Here is a 20,382-nt window from a genome sequence, read left to right as displayed (position 1 = left end):
CCATTTTGAAAATCTCTCAAAATTCACGTATGCTCCAGATTTCCTTGAACTCCTGTGCAAGAGCAGGAAAACATAAATTGCAACTTCTATATATCCCCTGACTTTTAACCTGAAGGAAAATAAGTGTTTTTTTGGGAAATTCTTGACCACTCTTGCAGGTTAGTAGCAAGAAATTAACCTCTCAAGTTTCAGCTCTCCTAGCTGAAAACCAGTTGCAGAATGTGACAGATGAGCAGCATTGTGACCTCTGTTTTAGCATGTGTCTAGAATATTTTATTTCAGTTCTGATGTTTCCTTATTCCCCAAGGAAAGTGATTTTGATGTGAATTCATATTACAGCCCCCTTACTTTAATGGAAGAATTAATTTCTTTTTTGTACCTGCCAACACCAAGAAACTTGAGAAATTAATTAAACTTTTAACACTGAAGAACAGAGGACAGTAAGCATAAATTTAATTTTGCTTCAAAGAGAGAACTTGGAACAGCTGCTATTGAGTAACATTCATATCTAGTAAGTGAAAACCACTTTTTAATTTATTCTAGGAGATAAAAGATTAAAAGAAAAAAACCCAGTAATGACTAGTATCTATGAGAGTAACAGAAGCTTACTGTTAGGTATGGATCAGGTGTACTTCTGGTGGTTTGATTGACTCTGAAAAGGCATTCCACAACCTTTGCTCAATATGGCTCAATGCCTCTTTTAAGGCCTCATGATAAATTAAGAGAGAGAGAACAGGACTGTATCTTCAGAAATCCACAAACCATTTCTATAATCAATAACCTGAGATTTCTCCAATGCAGAAACTTAACTTAAACTAATAAGCATGCTAATTAGGGAATTGTAATTCCCATTATTTAAAAAACCAGAGAGTTTACAGGAAAGGAAAAATGTATCTTCTGCATCTTTACTGAAATGCTTTTTTTCAAAAATAGGAATTAGAACACAAAGTGCACTTCAAAACTTCTCAAAGAGTCATTCAAGAGCCATTTCTTATTCTTAAGGCACTTCTTAAGGCACTGCACTGAATTAAGGCTTCTATGAAGAGAATTAATAGTAATAGCAGCACCATATCCTTAAAAGAGTTAGAGCCAATATAGACTTACAGTGTATACAGTGTTCCCCAGGAGCAGGTAATCAGAAGTTTTGCCATTGCCGAATACACTACCTGGAAAAGGAAAGAGGGATAAAAATAAAACATTTAAACATCTGCCACAGCACTGTATATGATCCTAATTTTGATACAAAAGAGATGGTAACACTTTCTACAGGGTACTAATAGATTTCATCTTGAACTGTACTGAACACTAGAGAACTATGACTTGTACAATGTTTAGTGCTTTAAAACTTCCACTGGCTTCAGGGATTATGCAGGGAACAGGAACTTTTTGTAACACCACATACCAATAGGACCAACCTTGTATTCAGTAGCAACACAAATAGAGTTACTTTTAATATCAGAGATATAGCATCTTACCTTCAGAAAAATGTGAAATATAATGGTTTTAGTATATATTGATTATAACATATAAGTAAGCAGAAAGCTTAGAGTCAGATTTTCATGAATTCTGGTATTTTTGGTATGGAAACTTTGCTCTTATCCATATTTCTGAATTCAACTTCAGTAAAAATACAAAATATACTCAGTTTAGATTCTTGAGATGCTTGTCATTCATAAAATTTTCAGAATTGACTCAACTCAAATATATGCATTAATGTAAGTACATATCCATTTGGCCTATATGGACCCACACACACATCAGTTACACCGAGACAGAGCTCTCAAGAGACACATTTTCATAAAACATCACATTTTCATAAAAACCACATGTGTTTCCTAAGTTTAGGATTCTGAAGCATTTTCCATTATTTATCAGAATTTTATGACTATTTTTACAGCACAGGCTTTTCTGATCCCAGTTCTGTCAAATTTCTTTTTAGACATGGGAAAACTGACAACTGAATTATTATGAGGAAATTCCTCATTCTCAACTAAAAGTGAGGTGTATGCCACTGAGGTAGCTACATTTTCACGTTCAGTTTTGAAATGCTTTTAGCATTCAAGATTGTTCGTATACTGCAACTAAACCAACTAAATTCTAACACTCTACTGTAGAGGCTCTAACCACTGGGATATTGCTTTTTATTGCCTTACACAGAGATATCAAAATGCTGTGTATGTAGCAAGTAAGGATAAAAGACGACAAAAAAAGAAAATAATAATAAAGAAGGATTTTTTAAAAAGCTGTATTGGGAGAAAGAGAAGAATAAAGGTATTTATCTGTGGGGGGCATTGAGGGATGGGTTTATAACTCCTCTGATTAGGCTGGACAGAGGAAGGTGACAAAAATGGTGATAAAAGCTGAAAAAAATGACCAGTAGTTGAAAACACTTATTTTTCCACTACCTCAGCTAGCATACAGTATATTACATGCTGCTAATTAAGTATGTTTTCGTATTTGTGTTGAATGTTCCTCCAGCCTTCATATCATCTTTATATATGCTTGAAATTAAATCCATTTTGGTTGTGGATGAAGAGTGTTCCTCTCTATAAGCTTTTCAGGACTTGTGAAGACAGTTTAACACAGAAAAAAATGATCTATTTACTGATATTCTGGAAGAGACAGCAGGGGACAACACAGAAAAATACTAGATTGAAAGTCCTCCTTCACTTAGCTGTCTCCCATTCCATGATGAGGAGCTCACAATGACTGCATCCTTAGCTCTAGTGATACTGGTTGCGTTTTTGACACTTCCCTACCTAATTTTCTCCCTGGACAGACTAGCATACCAAGAAGGACTACAGGAGCTGAAGCCTGAAAAAAAAAGCTGAGACCATGGCTTATTCTAAAGATTATACAAAAGAGGAAGCACCTGGTGAATTTACTAGTACATAAAAGTTTGGCTTCTGCCACTTATGTCGACAAAGTTGCATCAGAAGAAGCTTCTGTGAAAATTTATTTGTCACTTTTCATATCCATGTGACAGCACATGGAGTGTAAATTTTGGGTACTGTACAATGGTAAGGTCCCATGGAGCCAATTTTGACAAACAATTCTTACAAATCCATGCTTATGCTCTGATCACATATTTCTTGATAGGCTTTACTATGACATATGCAGTTTGAAAATTTCTACTTACAGATAAGAAACTGGTGGATAAGCAAGAATAAGACTAAACAGGAGAATTTGACCAGGAGAAGGGCTCCAAGAGATTTTAATAATCTTCAAGATTTGATTTTCAATGTTCTAATAATACATGCTCAAATATGCACTGCACTGCTTTACAATATATACCTAGCAGTAAAGAGCATAATGAGAAAAAGACAGAGAGAACAGGCAGACAGCTAAGTCTATTTCCACCAGCCAGAGTCTTGGGACTCAGCACCCTAAGGCACAAAGCTGAGCTGTGCCTTTCATATTTCAGGATCTTCCTGCACCTCTTCTTTGCTAAGAGAAGGTAGAAGCTGAGACCTGTTCTCAGAAGTTCCTGTCTCTGGTACTCCGTAGGAAACTAACAGCATTATTTCCCTTTGCTCTTTACACACACAGACAGCAGAGAGTTAATTAATAGCACATCTTATTTTGCACTCATATCTCTTTCATGCAAAACTCTGAGCACCACCAGACCCATTCCAGATACTGATTATACCACATGATGTACACAACTCCTTCAGGTCCCAGTTCTGCTGCCTTACCCATCCTTTCTCTAGCAATGAAAGGGGAAGGAAGCAGACAATTTGCTCAGACTTGTAGAGGCCACTTGCCAGCAAGTCAGTTCTAGACCAGGGTTTGTGGGCTGGGAAGGCTGAGCTACAGTGCTCATACAGGTATCTCAGCTCTGCCACTTACACGTGAACTCTACTCTGCATCACCACATAAACTCATTAAACACTTATCCATGGTGTAATGCATAAATCTCTCACACGGATTGGCTACAGCTTTGTACAGAGATTTCACTTTGAATTTGGGATTATGGTTTTTGAGTACGCACTGACATTCTGGGATCTCATTCCTCCTGGGCTGTCTAAACCTCTCCAATGCAAACTTGCTCCCACTGAACTCACATTCAGTGTGATGTGAGTGGCCTTTCAGAGAAAACAAGCTGCCACACACCTCCCTTTACCCATTAGGAGTTACCAAGTGTAAAATAGTGTGCAAGAAGTTTTTCCCCTAATCTTTCGAGGCACAAGCAGCTGTGACTGTCTCACTATCTAGTCTTAACAGTTTCAAGATGTCCATGAGAACATTTCTGTCCCCTATGCCAGGGCAGACTGCTTGGCTACATCACCAAAACTGAGCACAGACTAATTTTCAGAAAAGCTGCAAGGTACACACTTGGTTTTCTTCTCCCCACAAACTGGAAGCAAAAAAATGCCCCACGTTTATGAGAGCCCTCCCAGCCCCAAACATTCCCGCAAACTGGAAGCAGTGGTTTCAAATTTCCTTTAATTAACACCATTTTACTCTCAACCACCTCACTTCCTTCTGCAGCTCAAGTGCATACACAACAGCTGAACTAAAAATTGGACAGGACCGAGCAGTCCAAGATGTCACTGTTCCTCTGCCACAATCCTACTCATAGAAATATAAACTGGCAGGTTAGAGTGCCCTTGAAGTAACAGGACAGAATGTATACACAACAAAAACAAACGTCGACAAAATGAAAGAGACAATACAAGGGATAGTAGCAGTTTAGGATATTGTAGGTATTTACGATGGTAGTGTATTTTATAAAAATTAGCGTAATTAAATAGCAATCTCTTTTTCTCGATCTTGTTTCAGTTTACATAAACCCTATTGAGATAGTTAAATGTATATGTACATAATATTTTTCCAATTTTTACACAGATTTTAAATAAAACATTGTTAAGTATATGGCATCTGGTCTAGTTCTATAAATGGTATCTTGAAATTTAATCACACTGAACTGTTAGTATTTATAAAGCTTCCCTTAGAAAAAAGGTAATATTTAGATATTTTGTACTGTTCAACATTTTATTTTTATTTTTCATAATACTTACCATGCTGGAGGGCTTTTAGTGGAAACCAAAACAGAATGAATGAGTGGAAGAGGCCATTTAAACAATGAACCCAGAAAACCTAAGAAAGAGAAAACAGAAAATCCATGAGAACCATTTGCAATAAACTAGCTCTGTGAACCCTGACCTTTCTTTTTATCTGTGTGTTAGATTCACAAAATGTGTTTTTGTCAGGCCACCACTGTGAAGTAATATAACTGACAGGCACTTTCTGCCTCTTAGCTCTTCATGGGTCATTTGTTTATTTTTATGCTTTGAAAAAAAGTGTGTATTATCTCCTCCTTTTAATTTCAATTCAGAAGGGAAAATAAAATATAAACATATGGGAATATCATCAGAAAAATTAAACTAAACCAGACAGCTGGAACAATTGTTACATTCTAAGCAGGGAATTAAAAAGGACTCTAGCTTTTATAATTTGCATTTAGCGTAAGAATAAATTTAGATAGTAGAAAAATCAAAACCTGAGTTACACACATGCCTAATCTATATATTCCCACACACAAAGGAATTCAAAAAGGACAAATACCAGTTTCTTCCTTAAATTTCTCTTTACACGCTCCATTCTTGAAGAGCACAGTTTGATCATATTATAATTCCTTTAATGTATTTGCTAAAAAATTGAAGTTTTACTTTCAAACTTATTTTCATTTGTAAAAGATGCCTTCTGCAAAGAACTGCAATAAGTTTAAGGATAAACAATCTACTAATGCTTTCCATCGTATATTGCATAATGACATAGAAAGACTTAATAAAAAATATGCAGCCCATTTCCATCAGTATGGCAATTATGTTCACTAACAATGCTTTTGACTATTATGGCTTTTATTGTAACTAACTGATGTGTATTTTGAGTGTTAAGGTGTTCAAACAATTGAAATTAAGTTGCCTGTCTCACATTTTCCACAATGTCTCAATGGCTTTTGTTAGATTATACAGCTACACTAGGTTGCATGATCCAATTTACACTCCAATACTTTGCACATTTAAACTTGTGCTACTCATTAACCTTTGTCTCTGCTTCTTGCTATGTCATTACCAGAAGTTTTTATTTGACAGAAAGCACAGGTGGGTGCAAGAAAAATTAGTTCTACTTTTCCATTTTCCTGACCAATTCTTTTTGTCCCATGCTAATCCTTTAACCTCTGTCATGACCTCATAACCTTTGATCCCTTTTACCATAACAAATATCTGCATCAATATTCAAGGCAGTAATGTTTCCAAATCTTTAACACCAACTATTCAACTTATATAGGTGGGAATTTTGTAGCTGGTGAGTTTGTAGACATTTACTCATAGCAAATGTTGTATGGGAACAGCCACAGAATTTCCGATTAAGTCAAAAATACATCTTTGCAATAATAAAAATACTAAAAGCTTATTTTAAAACAGAAACCAACTGTTATAACTCATATTTACACTATTTATTAAAACTATCACAACACAAAATTTTCTATATTCACGGGACCATGGGAAGTCTCATATTTGTAAAGCATTCACAGGGACACGAGACTCTGTTACCTAGCGTCCTCACAGCTTTCAGGTCGGCTTTTGTAGGGGAAGGGATTAAATGAGGAAGAAGGAAAAAACCTCATCTGCTTCAGCGAACAAAGATAGTTTAGACAAACACATATATATATTGGGGTAACTGCAGTTATACAGCACAAGTGGCACAGATATAAGAGCTAATTATGCTGCATCAGCTCTGCACATCTACTACAGACCATCACATGTAGGCATTGTTAATTCAAGGATGTATCGAAAACGTCCCCAAGTTCAACATAAAATGACATTACTTGAAATGTCACAATTACATTTGCAAAAAAAAAAATCAGAAGAAACTCTTACAAAAGTCAAGTACTCAATGAAACCACAGATTCGGGAACAAGTTTAATTTAGTTTTCTTAAAGAAATTATTTATGGGCAATGCTGTAGAAATTTCATATATTTTATTTATTAAAGAGTCCTACATTCTTTTACTACTACTTAGCTAACCTCTCTAAGATGAATGTCACCCATTTCCCACCAAAAGTAGCCTCAGATTCCTTTTGATCCACAGACACATTCTTGACTCTAAGTATTTTTTCCCAAAACTCAAAATTAAACCATAAAATCACAACTCCAAATTGACAAAGAATAGTACCATGTCCCTCCCTCTACAAATCTAGTGACAGTTCTTATTGTCCTCTGCAACACTTCTCCACAGGCTTCAGTAATCCATTTCCATATAACAGTACAAATACATACAGCCCAGTGACAGTGAGGTCTAATCACTTCTGCCTATAGAAGACAGCTTTATTACCAGCAGTGGAAAAAAAAAAAAAAGGGATTGAATAAAATTAAATCCTTGTTGTCCATTTCCATACTTGCTAAAAATGAATATATATATATATGATTTCTACCACTCACTGACAAGTGTACACCTGGAAATAGCAGTAATAAAAATCCCCTCCGTATTTAATTATGAGCAGAATAGAACAAAAAGAGTAACTATACTGAATTCCTATGAATTTTTGCTTTATTATGATTGATTTTTAAAAAGATCTACCTTAGTATTAAAGTCCAGTGCATTTTGGGAAGTCTTGTATAACTCAGGGTATTTCAGCATGTTTTCCTTTCGGCAGGATCTCTCAAATATTCCAAGAGTTAGCGGAGGCATTGCCGTAAACATCTAGTAGATGGTTTAAAAATAAAAAATTGGAAAACTTTAGAGATGAGGACTTGCTTAAAGATTGCTTACTCAAGAAACATTCATGGTTAAAACCTAAAGCCACACAAATTGTCTTACCACATTGTAAAGACCTATACACCATCTTTCAAAAAGAATTTGTCCAGAAAAGCCATTGACAAATGCAAACCAGATCTGCAAAAGACAGAACCATGTATTACTGAAATGTCTTGCAAGTTACAATAAACAGATTTTTCCTCAGCTTTGCAAAAAGGGATATCCCCTAGAACATATTTACAACACAGTTGAAAATGTTCTGGTTTAAACCCATATGAAAAAATTAATGACAAATCCAACTTTCAATCTACAACAGATGGTGGGCAATCTAGTCAGATATGTGAGCAATTCCATGTAAATAGGAGAACATTCAAAGGAAGTAACTATCTTCAAAAGAAATGTCAGGCTCTTTAAGGTTTTAAGTGATTTAAGCTCACTTAAGTCTTAATGAAATAAAAATTCTGAGAAATATGGGCTGGCAGAGGGGCAACCTACAGATTAGTAGTTATCGTCTTCTCATTGTTAGCAAACTTGACTAACAGATTTCATAGAGTAAGCTGCTGTTTGGAACTTAAAACTACCAATATTCCTTACTCATGAGAGGATTAGGCTTTACCAGAGCACTAAAGTAAAACTACTTAGTTAACAAGCACCAATTCAGCTACAGGGTACTTTAGAGAGGGAAGTGGATATTTCTTTTATTGCATAATTTTTATCATTTTTTGCTAAAAGATTGAAAGAAAACAAATTTAATTTGAAAGGCATGATAACATATTTTCTAATGTTTTTCAGCATAGCATGCAGCACATCTACTTTCTCCTATTTTCTCATCCTTCTATAGTTCAATGATGAAGTGGAGAAGCAGCCCATCTGACGAATCTTTATTAACAAGTTACACTGAAATGATATTGTCTAGGACAAATATAAGCTCTTAGGTAACACAAGTCAAAATCATCTGAACATTCTACTCAATTTAAGACTCACATTTTTCAAGTGAATTTTTAGATGCTGCTTTCTTACAGTTCACATTTCATTGAACTTCATTAAGGAAGCATGAATTGTACAGTCAATACATATATTTATCAGTGTGTTCCCAGGCTGGCCCCCAGGTGACTGGATTCTATGACCAAACTCAGATTTTTTTTTTTTTCTTTTTTAATCATGTGGTGGAATGTCTGAACATGTTTGTGACCACTTTGAGATGGAAAACCCCATGAATTTGGCAACTATTAACACTAAAAATGGGAGGTAAAATCCAGCAAAAATTGCTATTTGTTCAACAGATAAGAAAAGATTAAATTCTTTTTTTTTGGTGGCCACTTATTGGAAAAAGATAGAATACAAAGCCATGAGTGTTTGAGGCTGCAATACAAAAAGAGAGAATACCCTGAATTTTCTGAAATCTTATAATGCCAAATTTCTTTACTTTGGTAGATTTAAGTGCAACAAGCACAGTTTTCTAACCTTTCAGACTGTATACTGAAAAGAAAATGGAATTACTTATTTCAGCTGAATCAGATTTCTATCAGCTCTTGTGCATGTCGATTTTTGACTTTCAAAATAGGATTTATGATTTAACTGTGATGAATTTAGCAGAGATTTGCTGGCAGCAGTTTCTCAGTAGCTGAGTGTAAGGGTGCAAGATGAGTACATAATCAGTTGTGCATTATAGAATAATTAATTCGGCACTCAACATCAGTACAACTTTTTTCTTGTTTGTATCAAATACTGGAGTAAATTTTAGAAATCTCAATTTGAAAGGGTTAGGCTGGTGGAAAATGTGTGACTCAGTAGCTGGTCATAAACACATGTACATCTCATTGCTGGTAATTTCAGACAGAGTTTAAGTATTACTCTCTAGGAAGAAAAGACAAGACCACAAGTACACATAAGACTTGACCCTTCATAACCAAGGAGTATATGGAAAAGACATTAACTTTCTACTGTGATTTAAAGAGCAGGCAAAGTGCTATAAAACTCTAATTTTAAATTAAAGGCCTAAATACATACACTGAATCTATTCCACATGTTGACTGCTCTTACAGGTAAATGACATTAAGCAACACTTGGAAATTTTTTGGAGTAACTTTTTAAAAGAAATGCAAGTACTTAGGATAAAATTTTAATTTGCAATGGAATGTTGCTTTCAGCTTATTTTGTACAGAATTTAAGTTAGAATTTTCAAGGCATTTAAACTGATAATGGTTTTACTGTAAAATTGTAAAGAAATCCTTTGAAGCATAATACTGACTTCCTGAAATATTAGCATTTACTTTGTTCTAAAGAAAGCATGCAAACTTATAGGCATTTTAGTTCATTTTAGTGTAATAAGGAACTGGAATATATCTTGGTCAGAGGTCTAGAGGCAAACTAAAGCGACATGAAATTTGGTAGCATCTCTAGGTTCTGAAGCTCTTATGGAATCTCTCAAAAAAAGTCTGTGAAAAGAAATCTTTCAATGTGGCCAAAAGCAGTGATCTCTACTAGAAACATTACTATTTAGTGGAATACCAGATACATAGCTTTAAGAGATGAAACATCTTTAATATCTAAGCAGAAACATTAATTTTATATTGTTTACAAGACAGTATTTGAATGTTCACATTAAGAACAACTATGGCTCAAAATTAAAGGATCAAGAGAGTGGGAAAAAAGAAGATGAAGGACAAATACAGCCCTCACCTCAAACTGTAAGAGAGGAAGAAAATAATCAATGTATTTGCCCTAACTTCTCAACTTTGGACCCTAGAAAATTACACTCTTAACTCTATATGAAAAAAGTAATATGGAGTTTAGTACATTATTAATAGCGAGAATGACAAGAAACACTTGCTTTGCAGTGGGCAATTTGTTCATGGACAAGTGTGTTTCATCCTAGTTATGACAGACAATGAAGGCAGCTGTACCTGCAAAGTAAGTTTTTAGGACACTACATGATTCTAATTTAGGAACAAACTCAAACACTTCTCTCTTAGGGTATAGATCCTACTCTAACAACTCAAATTACTAATCCAGCACCCCTTTACAGAACAACAGGTAATTGGTGTTCTTAAAAAGTATTTTAGAGTATATATGTGAACAGGCAGTGAAAATTCAGACCATTCTGTAGTTCAATGGCTACAAAATTTTCCACTGAAAAGGAAAGATTTAGGTCCCCAGCCCATCTAAAATGAGATGGACCTCAACACAGATCTAAGTTGTCCAACCATGCAATGCAAAAACATGGGCAAGAGCACAACCACTTTCTGCTGTGCGTGTTTCAAACTGACCTCAGTGCAGTTTGCACACCGCAAGTAAGCCATGGCACAATGAGCCACAGCAGCTGAACTGTGCAGCTCAGACCCAGGGTGAGTTTGCACAGAAAGCCTGCTCATGTTTGGGATTATGCATGATATGGGTCTCAGCATGATCATGGATATTCATCTGACATGTCAGGCAAAGGAAATCAGGAACAAAATGGTAAATTCCAGTAATGGACACAAGCAGCAGAAAATGGGTAACTCAGTAGTGGGAAGAAAAGAGCTTGGGAGAGGGGGAAAATAACCTCCCCATCATCCAAAGTTTATGGATTAAAAAAAGTCATTACAGCTCTAATTACTTCATAAATTAATTATTTTCATAGTATCACTTAAATAGCCATGTTTAAACATCTGTAATTGAACTTTAAATCTCAACTCCCCACATCTGCTTCTGCCTGTCTTGGTATTTTACTCTTCCATTTGATTTTTCCCCATGAAATATGAATGACCCAAGCACATCTTCAAAATTCTTATTTTTTTAGAATTGTAAATCCCTTTTATTTAATATGAACCAGTTATTCTATGTTATTACTACATAGAGAAATGAGAAGTAGGAATAGAAAAATTTTGTTTGTCTGATGTCAAAGGGTGATTTGCATAACTTCATAAAATGAGTAGTTTAATGATAGAGTGTATACAGTAATGGTAATTGTAAAACTAAACCCAATCCACAAAGGAGTTCTCAATCATGAGATCAATCTCAATCTCAACCATCATTATAAAGTAATGACAGCCCCTCCAAAATAAGTATAAGACTTTGCATAGGCTTATCCTACATGATTGTGATGCTCTGACCAGGCTTCATAAAGCACATTAGTGGTCTAGTAGAGATTCAGAGTTTTCACTTGCAATTTAGACTGATACCTCAGAATATAACCTCTCAAGTCATTGTGACTAGTCCCATACAAAAGATGAGGCCCATATTTAAAGAGACATTGCATCAAGACACAGAGTAGAAAAACATTATTACAGACCACTTCTAGTTTCTTACGAATAGGAAATGTCAACAAGCACTGATCACTGTGCCTGAGTATTACTATAGACCTTTACCATTTTCTGAACTAAGAAACCAGCTGACACCAATTTCATATCAGCCCATGAATGCCTAGGATAAATGCTCTATTTTAGATTATATGGAATATTTTGCATTACTTTCTTGATTAGTACTGAGCAGATATTTAAAAATAGGATACACATCTATTATGTTAAGGTATGTATTTTTAGTTATTGTAAAAATAAAAGGAAACTTGTTTAAAGTAACTTCCAGACGTGCCTTTCACAATACTATTTTCCGAAGTCCAAGACAGAGGAGGTGTGGCCACAAAAGCCTCACAGAAGTTTTCCTGATGTAGCATTTCTGCATATTAAGCAGCAGCTTACAAATACTCATTGAGCTCTCTGCTCCCACGCCTGATCTGTACAAAAAAACTGAAAAGAGAGACTCAAGACTGGCAGTTGTCCTTTCTGGAGACATTCAATGATGAATTTCTGCCCATTCACTCACAGTATTGACATGAGCTATTAACATCTCTGAAAAGTTTTCTGAGCTGACAAATGTTGGATATACAGGAATTCAAGCAGAATTCATCTTGTCTTCCAGAGAAGGTGTGTATGGTAAAATCCTTGTGTGCATTATATATAAAGGGTAATAACAACCCATATCAAAATGATCTCTTTGCCCTTCCATCTGCTCAGGAGTCAGAGACTACCTGTTCAAAAAATCAAAGCCTTTTGATCTTTAGACTATGATCTCTGTACACTGCATTTAACTTTCTTTCTCAAAGAATACAAACGGTGGGATACTTATATCTGATTAAGGTTATAAATTCACAATATGCTTGCAGGTGACAATGACAGAAAACTAAGAAAAGTAAGTTAGTATGTTCTAAAGCCCACCTTTGTATGCTTTCTATAAGCACGAAGTATACATTAATATTTTTTTTTCAAATACTTCTAGAGCTATTGCTAATGAGTACATCTGGAAGTCTGATCATGTAAGTAGATATCCAGCCTTTGAAACACAGGATCTTAAGTCTGCCATTTCTAAGCAAAAAAGGATCTTTAGTTTTTCTATACCTTCCTACTTTGTCCTTTTTCTAAACAGGCTACAAACTTGCTGCTACTTAGATAGAAATTTATTTGCTGTAATAACACAGTAAAGAGAGAAAAAAGAGGAAAATTTAGAAAATGTAAAAATATGGTAAGAAAAATGCATTGTCTACAATGTGTTTTTGGCTCTTTTGGCTACAACTTTTGTATGTAAAAAAATGATTAAAGTATTTCCAGATATTGCAATGTGTAAGGTCACATAAGTAAGTATCAAAATTGAAAATATTAGGCTAATGTTTCTATCAGGTTTAACAGAAATAAGGCACTTTCCTCCAGTAAAACTGAACACTTTGTCAGTTTAAGATACTAATTTGAAAATGTATTTAAAAAACTATGAAAATTTATAGAGTATCTGTTAACCCCATTAATGCAAAAATACATGAGACTACGGATAAAATTTATTTCGTGGTCAAGATTTGCAAAAATTAAATATTTTTTCCACATTTTTAACCCAAAGTTTCAGTAAGAATATAAAGTTTGAATCAATTACAAATGTAATTACTAGATACATATTTAATTATAAAAGAGGCAGCAGCTGTTGGAAGAAAAGGAAGGGAGGGGAGAGAGGAAATTCAAAAATTTATTTAAAACATACGGTCAAAATTTTAAGGTTGCCATGTGGTCATGAAGATAGTGAAAACTATAACTATACATGCTGTTCTAATCATACCTACCAATAAATGTACATTTTATTACAACACAATTCTCTCATACTACTAAATTTTTCACAAGACTTCACTTCTTAAAATCCCAGGTGAAAAAACTGGGTCAGCTACTTCCAGGAAAGTATCCCTGTTCTTCAACAGGAGCCTAAGGATGCACAGTCACCCCACCAGCAAGTGAAAGGTACCCAAGAGGGGGACTAAACCTGTCTGTAAAAACCCTGGGCACAGCTCTGTCCTGCAGTGCAAGAGACCTTCAAAAGGGCTTCTGAGAACCTGACCGTCACTGACTCCAGCGCAAAGAGCTTCAGCACAAACATCTCTGGGTAAATTTAAGACAAACTCGTAACTGGATTCCTTAATTACTGCAGTGATGTTACATGTACAGCATTTTAGTAAGCTAGCAGTATTATAAACATATCAGGTATGCATTTTTAAAACAACTGGGTTTTTAAAAGTAAAAAACAATAATTAATATTAATCAGTTTATTAAAAATGTCAAGATTCAGTACTAATAAGTGTTTATTTACAGTTGAAATACTTCTTTAAAATCATATATAACAACCAAAAGCTCAAAATTAAGATTTCACTTTCAAGAAGTAACATTTAATGTACTGTAAAATTACCTCGATAATATAAAGGACTATATTCTTGTAGAAACAATACAAGATGCATTTAGCTACTCTGTTATAATTCCAGGCTCCATGAACCAACAGCAAGTTCTTCAAATACTTGAACTGCAAAAAATGAAAAATGAACAAACATACAATTAAAACATACATACACCAATATAAATCATATTTTAAAATATTTTACTGTAGTATTTTGCAGTGTAATGACTGACCTGAGCAATTGAGTAGTCTGAAGAATTAGCAGCCTGTAGACCTTCATTCCCACTAATACCAACACCAACATGTGCTGTTTGTATCATACTAACATCATTTGCTCCATCACCAATCGCTAGAGTTACTACCTTAACTTGTTTTTTAACCATTTCTACAACTTCAGATTTTTGAAGAGGTGATACCCTAAGGGATAAAACAAAGAGGCAAGTTTAATACAGGACTTTCATATGTATGTACTTTTAAAGCATACTGTATATTCTGTGAAAAGGTAATAAACCCAGGTCAATTAACATACTGGTCTTGTTATTGCCCTTCAAGGGTATACACTAAAAGTGCATTCACAGCAAAATGCATAGAAAACTTGGATTTGTTGAAGCAAGATGTTAACAGGACTGGAGAAACAAAGGGCCCCTAAACCACAGTAATGGAAGGAACCCCAAATGCTGCCCCTACCAGTAGCAACTTACAAGAAGTGCAGACTTTGACATGGTTTATTGTTATGCTGTTTGTTTTCCTCTCTGTTTAAATACTTACTTTATACAGAAACAAGAAGAGATAGATTTAAAAGCAAACAGTCACAAATAGAATGGACTGCCACTATGTTACCACAGCCTACACTGAGAAATTAGAGGAAGTAACTTTGCACATGGAGTCTTGTTCCTCTACTTAGTTTATCTGCTGGTAACTTTTACCTTGTTCTTTTCAGGACTGTTCAATTACCTGTCATTAAGAGAATGTCTGTTCACAGCTGACGGGACAAATTATTCCAGGGGTGACAGCTCAGCTGACTGAAAATATATCAGTTTTGCCTACATCTACCTACATGTACCTCCCATTTTGTTTTGTAAAAGTTCTACTCTTCAAGTTGAAATTCAGTCCTTGTAGTATTTGAGACATGGTAACTAAAAACAGTATACAGGAATTATTTGCTAGGACTGCTGTGTTTCACAGGGTGGGGAAATAAGGAGCAAGCCTTAAGCAGCGTGGCAATCTGTGTTTGTGAATTCTGGTACTGGAGTCAAGGATCTAACTGCACCCCTCTTGTCTCACGGTACAAACAGAAACCAGATGAAAAGCAAAAAGCCCTGTGAGTCTGTCTCCCAAACTACCACCATTCACTGCTTCCTACAAAGAGAGCAATTCTGGTACCGACGCATGACTCCTGTGTGAAGATGGATATATAGTATCACTGAAAACTGGAGTAAAAACAGGTATTTATAATTAATTTCCTACACGTCTTCTATATGCTCACTCAATGCAATAAACCTCCTGGTTTTTTAATATAAATTTCCGGAACGTGGCAATTTGGGTTGTGAATGACAAAATTTCAGGGTTAAAGCTTATATGCAGGGATGTTCATAACCTGGACTTAAATGTCCAGGTTAAAAAATGAAATACACATTTCAGAATGTTTACACACAGAAATATACAGGAAATTAAGTTTCAGGGAACAAATTTGCAAAGGAAAGCACGGAAGAGCAATTCGTTCTAAATAATTGCTGCTGACTGAGACACTGCCAAGCAACATGGCCTGTGGAGTTTGTGAGTACATTTCCCACCTGAACCAAGACTGCTGGTATAGCACTGACAAGCTCAGTAACAAAAAGAACCAGACCACTAGGCACCACAAATTCTGCTGTATTGTAGCATCTGTGTAATGCTGGGGTTGCTCCTGCAAGCTGAGGCTCCCAAAGGGAGCATTCTCCAAGTACGTGAAGGCCTCATGATACTGAGAATATTACACTGTTATATTATTGAGATTACTGACAGGCAAGGTTTTTTAAAGAATTATAGTTCAAAGAATTCAATCAAATCCAGTAAGTGACTAGCAAAAAATACTGTCCTATTTATATTAACTGATTTTTAAGATCACAAAACCAGTGCTAATGAGGGCAATAGTAAAAACAAGTCACCTAAAAGGAAACACAGTGTTTCTTTGACTAAACACATTAGTCAAACTATTTTTCAGCAGATGTCACAATAAAATGTTCATGCCTGCCCAGTGATTTCTGGCATTACAGCCAAGAGTGGATGATTTGCCAGTCCTGACACTGGACAGACTGACATTACAGGTTACAATGCATTGCTCTCTATTTGGACCAAACTTTTGATCCTTAATTTGAGAGGAAAAGTTTTCTTTTCCCACTGGTCGCATAAATTTCCTCATTACACTTCTTCCTGCTCCCCCCTAGAAAAAACAGAAACAGAACAAAACTGCCATCTCTTTTAAAATAAACATAGAAGAGATGTTAAATTCTTCACATTCCACTCTAAGTTTTTACAGTTAAAGAACTCTAAAGCACCAATTATTTTCTCTCCATTAAGCACTAATAACAATGCTTGGCCATCACTTTGTCCAGCTATCTGCAAACTGTACCATAGCTACAAAAAGCACAACCAACAAGAAATTACATGACTGCTGAAGCTAATGGCCATACCAGCTACCTTCCATTCTGTCTGAATAAGAATGAAATTAGAAAATAACTTTAGAAACCAAAACAATCAGAGACAGCATAACTCCATCACATGACACACAAGCTATGAACTTTCAAAATGGAAACCAAATTTTTTCTTGGAATTGACATCTGAGGCTTGTGACTAATTAAATTGTGTTCATTGAAAAAGTAAATGCAGCAGAGTGGGAAAAAAGTTCATAAAAACCCCAAATCTCTAACATCACACTGCTATTAACCATTCCCGTCATTAACAAATCCAAGTTACAAAGATTTGTGAAAAGCTAGTAAGGGTAAAAATAGAAACAATGTTTGAAAAATTTTGATGAATATGTCCTTTAGCAATGCAAATTTCACTAAACTAACATAATTTTCAATGAAAGGAAAGCCTTTTCCCACTAAAGTAAAGGCTATTTGTAAGTCAGCTAAGATTGTTCATTATTATTCTGAAACACAGTTTAAAACTGCAGCAGAAAACCAAGGTTTTCTAGACATGCTTTTTATGTCCTGATACTCACATTTATTCATATAACATTCAGGAAAAAATAACTTTTGTCTACATCAGTAAACTATAGCAACAATCAGAATTCTTAGTAGTTAAAATATACAACATCCCTGAACCTTGGAGTACTTAAAAGCTGAAAGAGGATTCTATGCTGAGGAAGTCAACTTACCAAGTGTTAGACAGAACTGTTTTAAAATGTATTTAAAAAAATAACGGAATAAAAATAATACAGCCTTCAAACTGAAGGTAGCTATGTAATCACATTATTCAGTGGCCAGCACAACACATGCTATTGGACTTCTGAAAAAGCTGTGTGGGATGACTACAGCCTTGTGGAATACCTGGGATGAAAGTTTCTGGGCAACACCCCTTTTGAAAAATTCTGCGGTCCACCTATATGAAAAAAAATCTTTCTATGTTCTTTTGGTACATGTTTTATTTGAACTCTGCTGTTGAGAATTGTATTAAAACTTGCTACTGCCAGCTTCTACAGAAGATTCCTGACCTGAGTACTTATTTTTAAATTTTTTAACTTTTCATGAATAGTGCCTTAATTCCTTTTTAGACAATGTTATAGGGGCAACTGCAAGATGGCACTCTCATTGCCTCAAGTTCATGGTGAAGCCAGTAAAAAATATTTTTCATTCATTTTGCTCACTCTTAGTTGTACATTTTCACTCCAGAATAACCCATTTAACATTCCTCTTGCATATATTACTCTGAATCCAATATAAAGTTGGAATTCAGTTTCCTAAAGTCTTTAAGCCAAACATCTGCTTGGAATTAATAACATACAGAATTTTTTTTGAAAAGAAGCATCTACTGAATATTTTTCAGCTTCATCTGGGTTACAACTAGTCTTAAGAAGAATCCATTGGTAACAAATGCTTCTGCACAAGAGAATGCAGTCTGCAAACTTAAAAGAAAGTGATGTAATTTGTACTTTTAAAACCAAGGAGAGCTTAAGATGTTTACTGCCTTTATACAGATGAAGAAAGAGCTTACATTTTTTGTTTAGTCTGGATTATATATGTATATATATACACATATATAAATAAATTTTTAAAAAGTTATTTACCTTAATTAAAAATTACCATTTAAAAATTTTTATTTTCAAGCTCATAAACAAGGAAATGAAGTTTTTCTTACTAAAGACAAAGCATTTAACATAAACAAATATTTTGGCAGAATTTTGACTTTTGGGAGACATGGGATATTTAAAATGTTTACATTAAAACAGTGAGTATTACGATCAAGCATTTTAGTTTTAATCCTGTAGCCAATTTTTAAGCAACCACAAAATATGTCAGACATATATCTAGATATGCATTGAAGACAACTGACCTAAGTCTATTATGGAAGTGTAAAATGAAGAAATGGCAGGAAGAATGCTGCTAGAACAGAAACTTTCATTTTGCACTTTGTTGTTTCATCACAAAAGTGCAAAAGACAGCTTTATGTACACAATCCCCCTCAATGTTTCCACAGTTCAACAGAAACAGCAAAATTATCTCTTCAAATGGCATAAAACACATTTTGTAATCAAGGAAAGAGAAGAAAAAGAAACATAGCTTTGGAAGATCAGTTCTACATGCATCTCCTTGTTACTGTACTGAGCAAAACTCAACCTAGTAGAACAAGCACAAAACTCCAACTTACCTGTCAGAAAGACTACTGCCATTAGGAAAGTGCTTATACACTGTGTTTATACACAGTATAAATTGTTCATCAGTGTTAAGATCTCAGTCTAAAAGACAGTAAAACCTTAGTTTGAAATTCAAACTGTTTCAGGCTGAAGCATGGCTACAAAGCTTAACCACAAAAACATTAATTAAGAAATCCCTTGGTAGCATGACTTTGCTTTTCAGAAAGGATGGAAAGACTGCAAACCTAGTGATTACTTGGATACTGTAATAATACTTCCTTTGCTGTGTCCTTCAGCAAAGGCAGAAAAATAGTTTCATTTTGAACAGATTTTTCAGATGAATCTGATTTATTTTAACAGAACAATGGAAGTTTATAGCTCTAATAGTTGATATTTACAGAAAAGGATAAAAGGCTTAACTGCATAAAAGAACTCCTTAATAATCAGGCATAATAATGATTAAAAAAGGAATTTCCACCAACTTCAGGTAATAAAAAGCACCCAGAGTAGTACCTTTAACATTTTTGTGCACTTCTTATACAGTGTAATCCACAGCTTACAGAAAAGTAGCCTGTGGAGAAAGATCTACAAACGACTCCAGATATGCTAAAACCTGTAGTTAACTGTAGTATCAATTCAAGGTCAAGACTAGTGTCTCAACCTTGTTGAGACTACTCTCAATGGATTACAAATTATTTTTCTGGAAATATGCAATCTGAGTGACTTTGACAGGTACACTCTCTATGGACTGCTCTACAGTGATATTTCACTTGAATGACTGTATTTCATAACTTCAGTTTCTTAATTTTTATATGTCAATAAAAACAGCATAGAGAGAGAATAATGTAAACTTTACCTGCAACAAATAACAGCTTTACATGACAAAGCCAAATCCAGGAAATACTGTCTTACTCCAAATGTCAAAGCATACTTCAGAGATTTACCATCAATAATGAGAGCAAAATCATTTTCCTTCCTTAAAGCATCACCAAGAGTACTGCAATGATGGCTGAGTGTCTCTCTTGTTCCCTGTTGCACAAAAAAATGGTGTCCATTATTTTTAATTCTTAATATTCTTAAATCCAAAATTTTCAGTGTGA

General features: G+C 34.8%; 1 protein-coding gene across 1 annotated transcript in view; it reads right to left on the bottom strand.

Moving 5' to 3' along the window:
- Nucleotides 1-20,382, bottom strand: part of ATP8A1 (ATPase phospholipid transporting 8A1) — a 108,148-nt gene that overhangs the window by 26,682 nt on the left and 61,084 nt on the right. The window contains exons 24-30 of the mRNA XM_082282285.1: nucleotides 20,139-20,311; nucleotides 14,679-14,862; nucleotides 14,461-14,571; nucleotides 7,828-7,902; nucleotides 7,588-7,710; nucleotides 5,022-5,100; nucleotides 1,105-1,166 (exon numbers count right to left, since the gene is read on the bottom strand). Of these exons, the coding sequence (XP_082138411.1) occupies nucleotides 1,105-1,166; nucleotides 5,022-5,100; nucleotides 7,588-7,710; nucleotides 7,828-7,902; nucleotides 14,461-14,571; nucleotides 14,679-14,862; nucleotides 20,139-20,311 (807 nt within the window). The remainder of the gene's footprint in view (nucleotides 1-1,104; nucleotides 1,167-5,021; nucleotides 5,101-7,587; nucleotides 7,711-7,827; nucleotides 7,903-14,460; nucleotides 14,572-14,678; nucleotides 14,863-20,138; nucleotides 20,312-20,382) is intronic.

The sequence above is a fragment of the Coloeus monedula genome (assembly GCF_965178545.1).
Source record: "Coloeus monedula genome assembly, chromosome: 5".
NCBI lineage: Eukaryota > Metazoa > Chordata > Aves > Passeriformes > Corvidae > Coloeus > Coloeus monedula.
The sequence above is the reverse complement of the archived record's forward strand: the minus strand, read 5'-3'. Positions and strand labels throughout refer to the sequence as shown.